This window comes from Salvelinus alpinus, chromosome 7, assembly GCF_045679555.1.
Source record: "Salvelinus alpinus chromosome 7, SLU_Salpinus.1, whole genome shotgun sequence".
Lineage (NCBI taxonomy): Eukaryota > Metazoa > Chordata > Actinopteri > Salmoniformes > Salmonidae > Salvelinus > Salvelinus alpinus.
Window position 1 is genome coordinate 64,517,281 of NC_092092.1, and position 18,955 is coordinate 64,536,235.

An 18,955-nucleotide genomic window follows, 5' to 3' on the forward strand; every position below is an offset into this window, starting at 1 on the left:
GGCCTCACATTCATGGAAATGGATTGTGAAACGTGAAAAGTTAATGCCGATGTAGTAACTTGGCCCTTGACCTACTCTAGGGATAAATAGGTTAAACGTTTGCGTGAGTAAATTTTTTCATGTATTTCAATATGTGTTGCTGGTATGACTTGTTCCTTCATCTCGGCTGCTTTGCAAAAAACACAGTGCTAGAACAATCTAGAAAAACTTCCCCTGCAGGTCTTAAACAATTCCAGCTCTATTCAGCTTTGTTTTGTACCAAACTTAAGGCTAACCCACATGAAACAAATGGTCCAGTGTGCCTCTCCCATTCTAATGACCCTTCAGATAGAGAGAGACACCCCTCTGAAAGCATTCAGTCCTCACTATGGCCCATCACTATCAACAGACCATCCTGGTGACACCACCCAAACACTGCCCCAACATAAAAGGACAACTCCAGCAGCCTCCACATGGCCGACTCCTAAGTAGGCAGGATTGTCAGTGATACCGCGGCTTGGCCGAAGCCTCTATTACATGGCCTTTTGAGTCCCCGGTGAGGTGGCATTCCCTGCCATACTGTCGTCAAATAGGGCTAGGCTTTAACATGAGCCATCTGAAGAACACACATCAGACCAGGCTGCTGAGGAGATCCAACTCAGTCCCGTGACTTCATTCACTTCATTGCATCTACATAGTTACTGAGAAAGGAAAACTGAAATGGCTTAGCATAAAACAGCTCTTCCCAGACATTATTATACCTTCCTCATTTCTAGACTTGCAGCCAGCCACAGACCTTGTCCCTTTATCTAAACATCATCGAAACAGAGTGTTGAGAAAGCAGAAGCAATCTCTTGAGAAAGCATCTGGAAACTGGGCAGAGGGGGGGGGGGCTTCAGATGGGAAACGATTTGCACTCTTTCCTCAAATCACCTCAAGACAAATACCTGCAGAGAAATCAATGAGTCATCAGGAAACTGGGCCAGAGTGCATCCCCATCTCAACTCCCTCCACAGTTTGCCTCTCTCATCCAGGCGTCTGACCCAGGTGATCGTATACTGACACTTTTACTAGACACATTAGAAATAAACTGGTGTGTGTGTGTGTGTGTGTGTGTGTGTGTGTGTGTGTGTGTGTGTGTGTGTGTGTGTGTGTGTGTGTGTGTGTGTGTGTGTTTGTGTGTGTGTGTGCGCTTGCGTGCGTGCGTGCGAGTTCACCTGTCTGCGTCACATATCCCAATAGAAATCTGACTGGCTCAATGCTTATCTGTTTCCTCAGTAAAATCAGACCAATCTCCAGTGGGAGTCTGAAACTCCAGATGCCGCTGCCTCCAGAATGTTGTTGAGCCTGATGATGCACTGATAACAGAATAGACTGCTTCTCATTTATTCAAAGAATAACATGCAAATGAAGCTGCAGTCGATCCAATGAGTTGGATCCTGCTTGCTTGTGTAAACGGAGACGGCTTAAAATAATTTCAGGCTAGGCAGCAGAGCATCATGGGAAGCACTGAAAAGCACAAACAGTGCTGTGGAAGTACATGAAAGCACGAATGCTACGGGAGAGAGAGAGAGAAACATTCTGTGGAGTGGGCAGAATTCAAGACTTTGACAGGGAATAGAACTGACTCCAGAACATTCTCTGGTGATTGCTAAAAATGTGCCCATTGGCATCGAACAACAACCTGGCCCAGAGTAGACCTTGTCTAAAGCAGTTAACTCACTTTTCCCTCTGTGGCTGGAGACAGGGGCAGTAGAGGACCGAGACACTGGAGCACACTTCTGCCGTGAAGATAGAAAGGTTTAACAAAGGCTACGTAGTTTATAGTGGGGCAGAAGCTGCAAGATGCAGGTCCTCAGGTGCAGTGGGGTCTGAGCAAGTGAGCATGTTAGTCAACAGTCAAGTGCAGCAATTTGGAGATGTCACTGAGCTCTGTCAAGTTCCATATCAGTCAAACGTAAGACATACAGTGCATTGGGAAAGTATTCAGACCCATCTACTTTTTCCATACTTTATTACGTTACAGCCTTATTCTAGTTATTTGTACTCATCAAATTACACACAATACCCTATAATGACAGAGCAAAAACAGTTTAGAAATGTTTGCAAATGTTGAAAAAAAATAAAGAACTGAAATATCACATTTACATAAGTATTCAGACCCTTTACTCAGTACTTTATTGAAGCACCTTTGGCAGCGATTACAGCCTCGAGTCTTCTTCGTTTTGATGCTACAAGTTTGGCACACCTGTATTTGGGGAGTTTCTCCCATCATTCTCTGCAGATCCTCAAGCTCTGTCAGGTTGGATTGGGAGAGTTGCTGCACAGCTATTTTCAGGTCTCTCCAGAGATGTTCGACCGGGTTCAAGTCCGGGCTCTGGCTGGGCCACTCAAGGACATTCAGAGACTTGTCCCGAAGCCACTCCTGCTTGGCTGTGTGCTTAGGGTCGTTGTGCTGTTGGAAGGTGAACTTTAGCCCCAGTCTGAGGTCCTGAGCGCTCTGGAGCAGGTTTTCATCAAGGATCTCTCTGTACTTTGCTCCATTCTTCTTTCCCTCGATCCTGAACAGTCTCCCAGTCCCTGCCGCTGAAAAACATCCCCACAGCATGATGCTGCCACCACCATGCTTCACCATAGGGATGGTGCCAAGTTTCCTCCAGACGTGATGCTTGGCATTCAGGCCAAAGAGTCCAATCTTGGTTTCATCAGAACAAAGAATCTTGTTTCTCATGGTCTTGAGAGTCCTTTAGGTGCCTTTTGGCAAACTCCAAGCGGTCTGTCATGTGCTTTTTACTGAGAAGTGGCTTCCGTCTGGCCACTCTACCATAAAGGCCTGATTGGTGGAGTGCTGCAGAGATGGTTGTCCTTCTGGAAGTTTCTCCCATCTCCACAGATGAACTCTAGACCTCTGTAAGAGTGGCCATCGGGTTCTTGGTCACCATCCTGACCAAGGCCCTTCTCCCCTGATTGCTGAGATTGGCCGGGCGGCCAGCTCTAGGAAGAGTCTTGGTGGTTCCAAACTTCTCCACTAAAGAATGATGGAGGCCACTGTTCTTGGGGACCGTCAATGCTGCATACATTTTTTGGTACCCTTCCCCAGATCTGTGCCTCGACACAATCTTGTCTCGGAGCTCTACGGACAATTCCTTCGACCTCATGGCTTGGTTTTTACTCTGACATGCTCTGTCAACTGTGGACCTTATATAGACAGATGTGTGCCTTTCCAAATCATGTACAATCAATTGAAATTAGCACAGGTGGACTCAAATCAGGTTGTAGAAACATCTCAAGGATGATCAATGGAAACAGGATGCACCTGAGTTCAATTTCGAGTCTCATAGCAAAGGGTCTGAATTAGAGGTCGACCGATTATGATTTTTCAACGCCGATACCGATACCGATTATTGGAGGACCAAAAAAGCCGATACCGATTAGATCGGCCGATTTTTATTTATTTATTTGTAATAATGACAATTACAACAATACTGAATGAACACTTATTTTAAGTTAATATAATACATCAATAAAATCAATTTAGCCTCAAGTAAATAATGAAACATGTTCAATTTGGTTTAAATAATGCAAAAGCAAAGTGTTGGAGAAGAAAGTAAAAGTGCAATATGTGCCATGTAAAAAAGCTAACGTTTAAGTTCCTTGCTCAGAAAATGAGAACATATGAAAGCTGGTGGTTCCTTTTAACATGAGTCTTCAATATTCCCAGGTAAGAAGTTTTAGGTTGTAATTATTATAGGAATTATAGGACTATTTCCCTCTATACCATTTGTATTTCATTAACCTTTGACTATTGGATGTTCATATAGGCACTTTAGTATTGCAAGTGTAACAGTATAGCTTCCGTCCCTCTCCTCGCTGGGCTCGAACCAGCAACACAACGACAACAGCCACCATCGAAGCAGCGTTACCCATGCAGAGCAAGGGGAACAACTACTAGAAGGCTCAGAGCGAGTGACGTTTGAAACGCTATTATCGCGCGCTAACTAGCTAGCCATTTCACTTCGGTTACACCAGCCTCATCTCCGGAGTTGATAGGCTTGAAGTCATAAACAGCGCAATGCTTGACGCACAACGAAGAGCTGCTGGCAAAACGCACGAAAGTGCTGTTTGAATTAATGTTTACGCGCCTGCTTCTGCCTACCACCGCTCAGTCAGATACTTAGATACTTGTATGTTTGTATGCTCAGTCAGATTATATGCAACGCAGGACACGCTAGATAATATCTAGTAATATCATCAACCATGTGTAGTTAACTAGTGGTTATGATTGATTGTTTTTTATAAGATAAGTTTAATGCTAGCTAGCAACTTATCTTGGCTTACTGCATTCGCGTAACAGGCAGTCTCCTTGTGGAGTGCAACGAGAGAGAGGCAGGTCGTTATTGCGTTGGACTAGTTAACTGTAAGGTTGCAAGAGGTGGATCCCCCGAGCTGACAAGGTGAAAATCTGTCGTTCTGCCCCTGAACAAGGCAGCTAACCCACCGTTCCTAGGACGTCATTGAAAATAAGAATGTGTTCTTAACTGACTTGCCTAGTTAAATAAAGGTATATATAAAAATACAAATCGGCGCCCAAAAATACCGATTTCCGATTGTTATGAAAACTTGAAATCGGCCCTAATTAATCGACCATTCCGATTAATCGGTCGACCTCTAGTCTGAATACTTACGTAAATAAGGTATTTCTGTTTTCTATTTGTAATAAATTAGCAACAATTTCTAAGAACCTGTTTTCGCTTTGTCATTGTGGGGTATTGTGTGTAGATTGCTGAGGATTTTTTTGTTTTTGTTTTTGAATAAGTTTGTAACGTAACAAAATGTTGAAAAAAAATCAAAGGGTGTGAATACTTTCTGAAGGCACTGTAGAGCTATAAATAAATATGTTTTGTTATGTACACTGGATAGGTACATGAAATGTGTTGTTTTACATGGTCAGTCATAGTAGTACGGCGCCCCTGGAGCAAATTAAGGATAAGTGACTTGCTCAAGGGTACGACGACAGATTTTGCACCTTGTCGGCTCGGGTATTCGATCCAGCGACCTTTCAGTTACTGGCCCAACGCCCTACTATATACCACATCGTCCCAAGATGTTCAGCAAAAGGAGAGAGTCATATTTAATTAGATTTCTCTGTGTTAGTCAAGGTTGGGAATCCACAATTATACCAATGTCCTTGCCTTTTCATGATACTATCAGGGGGATGTAGCTCACTAATAAGCATGTTGGGGGGGAGTCGAGGTGTCGATAAACCTGTCCTATAGAGTCTTCACTGAGGATTGGAAGAGTATTGCATTCTGTATTTTCTTTATTACCTTTTTTCAACAGAGTGAATCTGGTATGTTTTGAGGAGGAAATACTATTAGATGGGTTGATCTTAGTTGAAATCATGTGCAGACAGAACACTAGTTAACACCAGTTTAGACTAAATCTTACAGATCCCAGCCAAAGCTGTCACCTAGCCAATAGTTAGCTTGCAATTTCAAAACAAGGTGATAAAGTATGTCTTCAGGCTGTTCCCCATACCTTCTCTCCTGTGCTGTAGTCAGTGGAATGTTCTGTCATTATTACTGTCATAGATGGGGAACAGGACAGGGTGTGAGAAGGACAGATATGGAGTGGGGCAGCAGAGGTCAGAAGGTCGTTGTGACATGTGAGTAAAGCCTGTCAAGCTCGCGAATCAAAACCAGCCTCAGCTCCCAAGCTCCAGTCACGCAACCAATGCCTAAGCCTGCCAAGCTAAAAGTTCACTGTTAAACTAGGTCAGTGGCAGCGGTGTGTGTATGTGGGGTGGGGGGGGGGTGATTCTACCTACTGTTCACCTGCGATGCTGGGTGCCTTAATGGTGAACCACCCATTGTTGTGGCCAAACAGCCTGAATGGAGACAATGGAAATGTAGATGTTGTGAGAAGCCTGGCTGGCGGGAGGCCAGGTAATCAGAGAGTTTAAAGAGCTACTAGTGAGCCAGGCCACCAATCAGATCCCTCCCCTCTCCTGTAATTCCCTAGCCAGCCCACCATGTGGTGGAACACTGTTCTGCTTTGTTGTCGTGGGAGGGCAGAGTGGAATGTTTTTCACAGGTGTGCAGGTAGTGGCTTGCAGTGCATCTCTATTACGTAGTCCCCTGAACAGTTTCCATACACCCTCGTTTCCACCCTGCAGCAGCATTCCTGTTTACTACCTACCTACCTACCTGCTGCCGTCAGGTACTCAGGCCCTGGCCTTGCACCAGCAGCATTCCCCAAGGTGTGACAACACTATACGGGTGTACTATTTGTTGTGAGTGTGTGTGCCAGGGACCCACGAAAGGTCACCACTATGGTAAGTTAACACAGCTCATAACACAGAGGCTAAGCTAACAGTCAGATCATGATGAAGATGGTGATCTGGCCTGAAATCATGACATAAGGGTCAGATCCCTTGTCTAGGGCAGTGAATACTAACTATCTTTAAATGGGACACCGCACCGTGCTCAGGTTGCTGTAAGGTAAGCAGTTGGAGGGAGTCGTAATCCCCCAGACAGCTTGATGATGATTATACGGCATCATGATGAAATCATGCGGAATCCAACCTGACATGCTGATGTCATGACGTTGGCCTGGGGGTAGGTTAATGACAGTCATAAATACCTCTTCCCCCCTTTTTCCTCTCTCTACCCTACTGATGTGACATTTGAAAATCCCTTGGTTAACATAGAGATTCTGGGAACATCAGAAGGTGGGGGGAAATTAACCATATTTTGGTAATCCAACCAGTTGTACATATGGGTGGGTACTTAATGAATATGATGTCAGTTCGGTTGTCATCTGAGACATTCTCATCAATGATAGGATGACATAAACTCTACAGTGGAAAGTCTGCACATTGTAGTTATCGGATTCACATAGAATTGTTGTTCAATTTAAATGTTTGAATATAAAATGATTGGTGAAAAGATTAAATGTAATTTAAGCTTCCAAATGAGAGATTTGGGTTTTCATAAGGTTAGGGCTCTGCTCAATCAGTGACCCGCCCCTGTGAAGAGACACGGGCTGTAAACTATGAAAACACACCCTTCTCCCGCCACTATATAAAGCCTTGACGAAAATGTAACCTCCTGTTCCGAGGATATGAGGACGATGGTCCATACATTAAAAGGACTAACATGTCAACTGTTCCGGGTACATTAGGATGACGATCCGATGTCAGAATGGTTCAGATAATAACTACAGAACGAAGCCAACCTTAGCGTGAGCTTTGGTTGCGAATGGTATGAACTTTGAACTCTTATTCACTACAGAAGTGATACCTCCTAGCCGTTGAATTAGCAACAGCAGCTGCAAACGTGGGCTAGGACAGAACAGATAGAGTATCCCGTCTACCACACAACGACGTTACTACAACATATCCAATTTACCAGCAGAGACATTCTTCAAAGGACAAAGGACTCTGTTGGGCACCACGGCCTTCCATCTACCACCAACCTACCGAAGCGCATCTCCGAGTAAATATTTATTACATTTTCCTTTTCCAAATGGGCGGTAATTTAGAATGCATAAGATACTGTATTTACGATAGCATGGCTTCTCCCTTTGTTCCTCAAGTCTTCCCGCTCTTTCACTCAAACCCAGACCCCTTTTCTTTTGTGTAACCAGCTGTCATATCTGTTCTGTCCGCCAGGGACGTTTTCCTTTATGACGTAATTTGTAATCAAGGTATGATTCATTCTGTGTATATGTAATTCTGTGTGATTAGTTAGGTATTTAGTAAATAAATAATTAACCCCAATTTTGTATTGCTGATTCAACTTGTTAGCCAGGGTTCGTGAAGATAACCAAGAATTTACAACTTTCAGATGAGACTGAAATAAGGTGATGATTAATATTGACTGCTATTGATGTAAAATATTACTAGGTCTTTAAGAGTTTATTCGGAAGATAACAGCTCTATAAATATTATTTTGTGGTGCCCCGACTTTCTAGTTAATTACATTTACATGATTAGCGCAATCAGGTAATATTAATTACGGAGAAAGGATTTTATAGAATAGCATGTCATATCACTTAATCCGGCATAGCCAAAGACACGAGAACTGACAACACCTCAAGTAAATAGACTGTGCCACTGCCATGGTGGCTATTTATGAACTCCACCTTCTCTGAGTAGCAGAAATACAAGCAACTCTGCTGCTAAGAATAGTAATACAGTAAGTAGCCTTGTGAAAAATACAGGATTTCTGTTCCCTTCACAGACTGTAGTGTCACGCTGACAGTCAGCTGGCTGCATTATTAGCGATCGGCTATAGCCATGAGTAATGCTCTCAACTGCCAACAGAATAACAGTACATGAGAGGTGTGTGAAACAATTAGCAACCACCCCATAACAAGGTTGTAGGGTTTTGATCGGCCATGTGAGATCCATAACTAATATCCAGCCAATAAAGTTAATAACCAAGTATAGCTGCAGGGAAGGCCCTGCCGCCTGTGCCTGGCCACACTTTTGACATAATGACAGATAAGGCATTTATTTTCAGCTGGTGTAAACTTGTTACACTAAAGAACAGCGAGTCAACATCCATTCCTGCTCTGAACATGGACAATACACACCTCTTGTTAATGAGCAGGCTATGAGCTCGCTGAGCTAACCCAGTCAGTGTTAGGGGGTAAGCCCTTGCCAGTGTGAGCTTGCCCTCCACAGTAAGTCCCCAGGTGCTAGGTTACCATGGCAGGGCTGGAACACGGCGAGACTGTACTGCACTATCAGGACATTGGCATTTTACTTTAACCTTTCCCTGGTTTACAATCACGCCCAGGAGAGGGAGAGAGAGAGGTTGGACCGACAGGTTGGCCCGCCCACAGTAAGGGTTTACTATGAAGGAGCCATTCATTTATCACCCAGATCTTCATATGGCTGGGCTTGAGGGCTAAATAAATCACAAACTCGCAACAGAAACACATGTAAGCACTAGGCTATATTGGATATTATATCCAATTAATCTATTTATATCAACATCTAATGGTTCTCCTCACTATGAATGAGGCTGAAGCGCAGCAATACCGATCAGTCTTGCTGTTTAAACATCAGGATTTAAGTATCTCAATCCATATTCCACACACATACCCACTCATGCATATGCGCATACACACACACCCGCTCCACACTTGGACAGAAGCGGAGTCAGTACCCTGTATGGAGGTCTCCATCACACTACAATCTTAGGAAAAAAGGTGCTATCTAAACCTAAATGGGTTCTTTGGCTGTCCCCATAAGAGAACCCTTTGAAGAACCCAGGTAGAAAGAAACCGTTTGGGTTCCACGTAGAAACCTTTCCACAGAGGCTTCTACATGAAACCCAAAAGAGTCCTACCAGTACTGATCATGCAAGACCAGTCTTTGGGCTGTGAAGTGTTATCTGCTAGTTAACTCTTCATTTACCTTGGCTCGGGCTGATGCAGAGTTGGACTGTTGTCCACTACATCCTGACCATGTCACGTTCTGACCCTAGTTATTGTGTTAATTGTTTGTTTTAGTGGGTCAGGACGTGAGTTGGGTGGTCATTCTATGTTATGTGTTTCTATGTTGGGTTCATGTTAACTAGCCTGATATGGTTCTCAATCAGGGACAGGTGTTTTACGTTTCCTCTGATTGAGAACCATATTTAGGTAGGCTGTTCACACTGTTTGTTTGTGGGTGATTGTTGCTGTGTCTGTGTTTGTGCACCACACGGTACTGTTTCGTTTTGTTTAGTCTGTTCGTGCGTTCTTCGTGTTTATGTTAGTTCGCATGTTCAGGTCTGTTGACGTCGTTTGTTGTTTTGTAGTTTGTCTTGTATTTTTCGTATTCGTTATTATAATTAAAATTCATTTTGTATACATACCTCGCTGCGTGTTGGTCCGATCCATGCTCCTCCTCGTCTGAGGAGGAGAACGACTTCGACAACCGTTACAGACCAGACCTTCATTTACAACTGAACCGCCTGCAACTCTCATTAATAGCTGTTTTACACACTTCTGCTGAACTGAAGAGGTGAATTACTTGCATACTCAAATAGGGAAACAATTATATCACTTAAATCATCTAAATGATTATGAACATTCATCTTATGAGTGTTTTTTAGGAAATAAAACATCAGGAAGGAATATGTATTTCATCTCAACACAATATATGTCACCATAAACTTCAAAAACGAACTTAAAAACCTGTTGACCCTACATTCAGGACACACAATCCATCTACAATAGACTACTTGCACACCCATTGTTTGGATGTGGCTGAGGTACAGTATAATGACCTGGAGGATGCTGACTACGAACAAATGCCTGAATGCACATTGAAATGGTAAAGCAGGTGGCGGTGAATATCATCAGGGGACGACAACACCTGGCAACCCAATTTCAACGTCCCTTTACCTAAATCAGCCTCATCAGACAGTCTGCTACTCTGCTCCTGTCCTGTCCGGGTCTATCCTGTCCGGGCATGTCCTATCCTGGCCTTTCCTATCCTGGCCTCCACCTGCAAGTCATGACCTGTCTCAACAGGCATGTGCTTTAGTGGCCAGGAAAAGCACACACAGAGTGAAGCATCCCTCCTCTGTTCCCAAGTAGGGCCCTATAAAATCAGTTTATTTGCCTGATTCTGTATTTTTTTTAACTAAATGTAGTTTTCTTCTATTTGTTTTTCCAGATTTCTGGTTTTCACACTTTTTTAATAGGTTCCAAGACCACAACAATGCGTAAACCACATCACCAAGACCACATCAGCAGGCTCTTTTGAAATGTAGATATTGGGTTGTAATTAGGCCTACCCTTTAATTCAACTGCGCACCAGCCAAAGACAGTTGTTTGGTTAGCAATGTTTCTGTAGCGCTCAAGGGAGATTGCAAAAAAAATGTCTACTGGATTGATGCAAATAATCCTGATATCTGTCACGTTCCTGACCTTATATCCTTTATTTTGTCTTTGTTTAGTATGGTCAGGACGTGAGCTGGGTGGGCATTATATGTTATGTGTTTCTATGTTTAGGTTCATTGTTAATTAGCCTGATATGGTTCTCAATCAGGGGCAGGTGTTTTACGTTTCCTCTGATTGAGAACCATATTAAGGTAGGCTGTTCACACCGTTTGTTTGTGGGTGATTGTCTTCCGTGTCAGTGTATGTACCACACCGGACTGTTTCGTTTGTCTAGTCTAGTCTAGTCTAGTCTAGTCTAGTCTAGTCTAGTCTAGTCTGTTCCTGTTCGTGCGTTCTTCGTGTTCTGTAAGTTCTCATGTTCAGGTCGGTCTACGTCATTTATTGTTTTGTAATTTCTCAAGTGTGCTTCGTGTTCGTCTTGTTTAAATAAATTCATCATGTATTCCACACAAGCTGAGTTTTGGTCCGATCCATGCTCCTCCTCAGACGAGGAGGAGAACAATCGTTACAATATCATTCTGCCCGGAAGGCATAGGCTACTTTGTAGGTAACATTTAATAGAGAAGGTTTTAGGGAAAGCGTTTCCATCAACCAGAAGAAGGTTGTCATTACATTACTAACGACTACACAAAGTGGTAGACAAACGCGAACACACAGACAGGGACATTCCTGTGACGTTGTCTCTTCAGAAAGTTGAATAAAAATACAAATCACTGATGCATTTTTTTCATGCCTTATGATAATCTTGATGAATTTTCTAATAAGTTCAATACATTTAGTTGATTCCCTACTAAGTTCAATACAATTTTGAATATTGTTGAATTCCGTTTTTATGTCTGAAATCTGTGACTCCACAATGCAGATTTTATATGGCCCTACCCAAGGTTTCCACAGTCAATTGTGCATATCAAATGTCTCTATGGGCCCTGGTCAAAAGTAAAGCACTAGGTTTTATAGGGAATATGGTGCCAGTTAGGGCACAGCATGTTCCTGTTCCAGATTTCTCATGGATCATACCTCACAAGTTGAGGAGCTGAATCTGAGGTGTCATTAGCTGTGTTCACATTAACTTGTCCAGGGATTTGTTGTTGACAATTAGAAGGTTGGCATAGAAAAAATATGTGATAATTGCCTGCTAGGGTGCGTTTTCATTTAACTATCTTATGTCGATGAAAACAGCTGGACATAACGACATCACACCTAAAAACCTACAGTGTTTCCATTACACATTTTTGCAAATTGCTCATTAATAAATTGCCGACAGTCTGTATGCCCGCCCACCTATCTGTTTCATGTCTCAGGTAGCCCGCAAAAGCCAACATGGATAGAATGCAACAACTGACTAATATTTGCCATATTTTAATAATTCTCGTGCCAACGTATCGCCACGGTCCGTGCCATGGTGAGACTTGCACTCCTGTAGATCTGAAATAATTGGATGGTGAAACTTGCCCGCCAACTACAAAAGCAAGGCAATGCAAATCTTTGTCCTGCAAAGAAAGATTTTTATAGTTAACAAAAAATATTTTGCAAGATGTAGGCATTTATAATTAAATGTGGAGTGGAGCTTTATAGTTACGCGGTGACATCACGTGCCCCGCGTACCTTCAAAATGATTTGGCAGTCATAATTTATTCTAAAAACTGTTTCCATCATAATTTGTCACAATACATAAAGTTAGACAACAGAAAAATCCACCAGTCGAACTGATAAAAATGTTGTCGATCTTTAGAACATTTCTCCGATACCTGCCATTTCTATTACACATGTCACAAAGATTTCTTTAGCGACAATGCTTTTGTTGAATAAACCTGGGTCAATGGAAACCTGCCTACTTAGGCCCATTGGCGTTATGTTAAAGGCCCTGATGCATTTCCCAAAGCAAGCTACAGGCTCACGCTAATGTCCTCAACATCAATAGAGTCATTGTGATGAATACAAAACACTTGCAAAGGTTAATTAAGGACATTATGGCTTGTTGTATTATTATTAGATCATTTTTTTTAAATGCACATTATTTCATAATATCATATTTCAAAACCATGGCTAATTTCAAAAGGAAAATGAAAGACAATAATATATTTGCATGTTGGCACAGCTAAAGATGAGTCCTAGGACAAGAGATAATCGAAAACAAAATCAAAAGGAAAATAAAATGATCCTTATTGACTTGGGAGAACACAGCCTGAATATGTGAAGACAACCAAATGCCTGCTATAGTCAGTGTGTGTCTCAGGAGTCCATGCAAAGGATAGCCTTTGAAGCCGATGATGGATTAGCCTGCATCAATTATTGATATCTAATCAGCTGTTTCCTAGTTCCTCTCCCTCCCATACAGTCAGAAAATGCGTCCCAAATAGCACCCTATTCCCTTTATAGTGCACTACGTTAGACCACAAGGGCCTGATAGGGCAAAAGTAGTGCACTATAAAGGGAATAGGATAAATGTGGGATGCACCTAGGTTAGACCAGGGGTGATTTTCTTGGGACCCCAAAAAACTTTTGGGGTAAAAAAGTGATATCTATTTTACTTCATGGTCAAGAAAGACTGTAAAATCATCCAGCAATTCAGATAAGAACGTGTCATATTTATAAAAATCTGTCCTTAAGTATTCCCACGAATCAAAAAATAAACATATGTGATGGTGTCTCAATGTAATCAAGTTATGAAATGATTGTTATTTTCAAATACAATCTCTTTTTGGGCTTAATTGTGGTCAATTTTCAGTGTACAGATTATTATAATTCCGTTACGCCCCACCAACCATCCGCTCTGGCAAAAATCGGCCCGTGGCTGAATCTAGTTTCCTACCCACGGGCTAGGCTCAGAGTGGAGGGGAGAGGTACAGTGATCCATGAGAGTGCATCCTCAAGCCTCCCTGAGGAATGGCCTCAGAGCCTCAGCCAGATGATGGATCTCTGGGGCTTTGGGGAGGAAGCAAACATTCCAATCCTCAGTGACAAACCACAAAGTCAGGCAGTGACACAAGAAAAACCTCCCAGCAACACTTCTGGGAGATTAGACTCTTTCATCCTCAATTGAGTTGATAATTTTGAGTAATGATCATTCAGAATGATCCTTCTCAACAACAACAAAAAAAATGAAAATGCTCTTCCTACCTAGATAATGATCTTGAAGGATGGGTGGTAGGCTAGGTGATAGGCTAGGATCTTTCAGAATGACCCTCATAGATAATGTGTGAGAACTTTAAATATAGGTGAAATGCTACTCCTGGAGTAAAATGATCAGTGATGAGAATCCTCTCTGTAACTGTTCATTGACTGATTTTCCAGATTGTAGTCGGGCTTAAAAATACAGTAACGTCACAGTGAACATCCAAACACAGAAACCAATGTCCTGTGGTTCATGGCCAGTCTAAATCAGCATTAAACCCCGCTAAGAAAAAACGAAGTCTTATCCATAATCTTCAGTCAGTACACAGCATAGCCAAAGCTAATTTCATTCATTCCATCAGAGAAACAGGCAGGTGTACTGTAGGAACTGCTCATTTCATAGACATAATGCATTTGCTCTAGTTAGAAAGAGTAGGCCTCCACTCTAGGCTTGACAGGTGACTCAGCCCATATCATGGAAGCTGAACACATAGCACTGCAGTATTCCATCACGGCAGGACAGCTCAGTGCCTGTGTAATAATACACAGCATTTCATTGAAGAGAGAGAGACTGCTGAGCACAGTGAGCACCCTGCCTGGTGCAGTGGACTATATTGTTTCCCTGTCTGACTAAATCTGGGAAAACAAGACTTCAGTTTGAAAGCTGATATGTCCATGCAACAGGACAACTCACTCAGCAACCAGAATCAAATGAACCATTGACTGACAGGCGGTGAAACCACATACTGAAGCCTAAATGATGAGACAAACTACAGAAATGCATTTGCTATGTAGGCTGTGTAACTCATGCATCTCATGAATATAAAGGGTAGAACATAACTGGCCCATATAACGTTAGTAGTATAGGCCTTTAAATATTTACATCAAAATGGATGATTACATTTGATTAAGAAAATACTTCTGAAAAGAAGAATAAAAATGTATTCAGATGGAAGGGGAAATACTAAAAGGGGATAATGGCATCCACTTCTCAATCTAGAACTACTCTATGTGGTTCCGCTAGGGTTGTGGTTGTAAGTAGGACTGATCTTTAGAACCTCTTGACTAAACTGGAATAGACCCGGTGAATTATTCGTCCTGATCTAGAAGCAGCCGAACAGTACTGGCAGCAGCAGCACCAGTCACATGCAACCCAGAGGAAAGAGCGTAGCTGTCGCTCATGCACGTCACTGGAGCCGCGTCCTCCAGACTACTACGCAACAGAAAGCACATGACTGCAGCAACTCTGTGTTCTGTAACTATGGGGTGTATTCGTTACGGAAACCGTTTACCGTTTAAGAACAAACCGGAAGCAAACAGAGCAAAACGAGTTATTATTGGACAAATTCAGGTAGGTCCCTCCCCGTTTCATTCAGTTTGCTTCCGTTTTAGATTTTTTTTGCAACAGAATAGGCGGAATCAATACACCCCCGGTCACGATAGTAGGGTACTATTACAATGACCATAGATAGCACTGTCAACCCGATAATTCGGCTTAACATGCAACACCGCATCGAACGCTACATTTGATGGTGCTAATATCACGAACATCCCTACGCGATCAGAGCCTGATACAATGTTGTCACATTACGCTCTGGGACAAATATAACTTTCCAGTTAGGGGAACTTCGTATCTAAGCGGGGACGCCCTCAATATGCATGTTTAACCCTTTGTTAATTATGCTGTACCATGTTTCAACTCATAATTAATTAATGTTATTATTAGATACTTATTAACTGACATTTAACACGGGATGTTCACTGCACACCTTACACATGTGACTTGAAATGTAAATCACTTTTAGTCTTGGCTTCTGCAATCAATGAACCTGCTCACTAGCTACACATCTAGCAAAAAGTAGAATATCTGAGAACGAATGCTCTCATCGCAATCTAGCGTTACATCATGATCTATCCTGGGTAGGCTACAATAAATAATAGTTGGAATTCAATGAAATTTAGCCTACTGAGAATAATCCGTGAGTATGCTGGCCAGTTGCATCCTATAATTATTTGAAATCTGGTGGTCTAATAACATTGTGCAATATCACATTACGATGAGATACCGCCCATAATTGGATTTTCATTCATATGAATGTTTGACAATTGTTATTTTGTTACCCCCTAGAACATGCATTTTTGGTAGCAAGGTTTCGTAACAGTGGCTCGCTGGTAAAAAGGTTTTGTAACAGTGGCTCACTGGTAAGAACGTTTTGCAACAGTCTCGCCGGTAACAAGGTTTTATAACAGTGGCTCGCTGGTATCAAGGTTTTGTAACAGTGGATCGCTGCTTACACAAACGATTACGAAAACATAATCGCCTGAATTTTTCACAGATGGGCACAATATTCCGCATTTCACATCATCATTCTTGCAGCACCTGAAACTCAACGGACGTCGATGATCGGATCAAATAGTCATTGTCGTTGTATTGCACCCTATTCCCTTTGTAGTTCACTAGCTACTTTAGCCCAACTTTGATCCGTGAGAGACGCACTACAGAAACCGTAGCATACCGGTCTACAGTTTAACTATCTTTAGTTACTAGATAGATGGGCTGGTGAAACAGATGGATAGCCAACATACGCAAATTGCATTGATTTGCAATAATATAAGCATTAATCAAAACTCCAGTTTGTAGGCTATTAGCTGGATGGGAAATAAATAGTCAAACCTTCGTATACAAAGTATTGCCAATACATCCCTTCATTTCAATATCAAATGTATAAATAGCCAAGTTCATGCTATAGCCTACCCACGTGCTGAGGTCTCTGATTTGACAGGATTAGTCAAAAATAGTAAAAGTTTTATGAGCAACATATAAATTGTTATTTCAATGTTAAATTACAAAATAATTTTACGCAACCTAAATTAAATGTTTTATTAATTACTATCCCACGTTGTTCGCACTAATAACATTTCCTTACAACTCCACGTGAAGCACATACGTCAAAGGTCTGAAGACGCCGGTTAGAGAGCCGAGATGCTGACAGCCAGAGCATACATGAAGATTAAATTACGCATGCTTCTGCCAATAACATGCAAACATGAACCCTCGGCCAGGTAGTCCTGATTCTGGATATATATCATATGAACATCCCTTACCTGGCTGCCTGAGTTTTCTGTCAGGTAATTGAAGACAAAAGAAGAGAGCTCCTCATCTAAGAGTGAAACGCAGTCCGCCATCTTCTAGAGAATGAGAGCTGGGAAGTCTGAGAGCGGGTATACAGTTCTGTTCACGTTCAATTGCAGTTAGTCGCCGGATGAGGGCGTTGTCATAGACTGATATAACTGAAATACAAATGTACTATTACTTGGCCTATAATGATGTGATGTCACTGTTTCGACAAGTCATTTAGATAACTTAATTTTCCTACGAAAGGTTGTGAATCAATCGATTTGTAGGCATATTGTCCTTGAGATAAGTAATGAAAGCATGCTTGGAAAAACAAAATGCATATGAGTAATATTTAAAAAAACGTGTCCAGCTGGAATAGACTCAAAATGCATGTGGGGAATGTGATGATGACTCATACGGCAAACATGCAACTCAACTGATTTGTTTACACAACAGGCCTAACAATTGAAAGAACTGCGTACTTATATTTGAATATCATTTTATATTTTTCATTTTGGTCTATTTTGAATCTATTTTACAGGTTATCCATAAAGAGCACACCATTCAGGCCATATGGCCACCACCACAGTAGGCCATTCCAACACCCATGTTGAGGTCTGTTGCCTGATTAGGTTTGACAAAACCAATAGAGAATTGGTGCCAAAATAGAAATGAATAGAAATGTGTCATTTAGAGCTATTATACCTAGTAAAAATAGTCTACAATATCCTCAATTACTGCAGGTAAGAATATTTGCTCATTAACCCACCTTTGCCCCTTCTGATTACATATCAGCTGGGTCATGTGAGACTCAGGGACAAGCTACTACAGTACATTATGGCTCCTCCCTCCTCCACCTACTCCCCAATGCCCCACTTCCTGCATCAATGTACCATTCACAACTTAACACAGGCAGCTAGTGAGGTCTTTTGTTGTCTTATCTTGTTGAAGGTTATGAGTTGTACAATTGTTGTACAAGGTTTGATAATTTAATTAATTTGTTTGCTCACCACACACACAAGCACACACACACACACCTGTGCATGTTTCCTCCTGTAATCTTGGCCAAGTCTTCCAGCAAGACAGATGAACCTATAGCATAAAATGATATAAGTACGCAGTTCTTTCAAAAAGTGATTGAAATCAAATGGAATGTGGACCAAGCATTTCCCAGTATATTGTAGACGTATAATGCATTTGTAATTTTATTTCAATTTGATTTGCTCTAATATGCACTTTTTGATGTATGATTGTTGCTCTGCATAAATTTGTCAACCTATCCGGCAGGCTCTGAGGCACCGACAGAGTGTGAAATTATAGCATAACTATTATAGCATAATTATTCAATAAGCCCACTCACTGCTTCTCTAACACCCCATTGGATGGTGTGTAGGGCAGCCTACATGAATATTACAAGATTATGATGCATTATGCAGTCCAAGAACTGTAGGTACATTTTAGGTCTTTGAGATGAACGGTTGGTTGTTGGTTGTGTGTCTTGATCACGGAGTTGAAAGCAACCCTGTGTAGTAAAGTCCTTGGGGGAAACAATCATCAGCTTTTTGATTCTCAGACAGTTTTTAAGGCAAAGAATTCATTGAAATATGTGTTTAGAATGTAATTTATTTCACATAGACTACCTCAATGGAGACTATATCACACAGATTGTGAGGTTTTAGAAACATGTTGTATTGCATATTGTTTAACCCAGATTTGTGCTATTCCTCCCTCTCTATGCTGACCATCTATTTCTACGCTGAGTTCACACATAGTGCAGAGTTTACTCATGAAGCTGTGGGCTCCATAAGAATACATGGGGGAAATCTATTAAGTAGGCCCACA

At 41.8% G+C, this 18,955-nt stretch overlaps 1 protein-coding gene across 1 annotated transcript in view; it reads right to left on the reverse strand.

The window, feature by feature from the left end:
* LOC139581471 (peroxisome proliferator-activated receptor gamma coactivator 1-beta-like) overlaps positions 1–17,211 on the reverse strand; it is a 118,730-nt gene extending 101,519 nt beyond the window's left edge. The window contains exon 1 of the mRNA XM_071411261.1: positions 17,101–17,211. Coding sequence (XP_071267362.1) covers positions 17,101–17,181 — 81 coding nt within the window. The 5' untranslated portion in view covers positions 17,182–17,211. The remainder of the gene's footprint in view (positions 1–17,100) is intronic.
* Between the last annotated feature and the right edge of the window lie 1,744 nt (positions 17,212–18,955).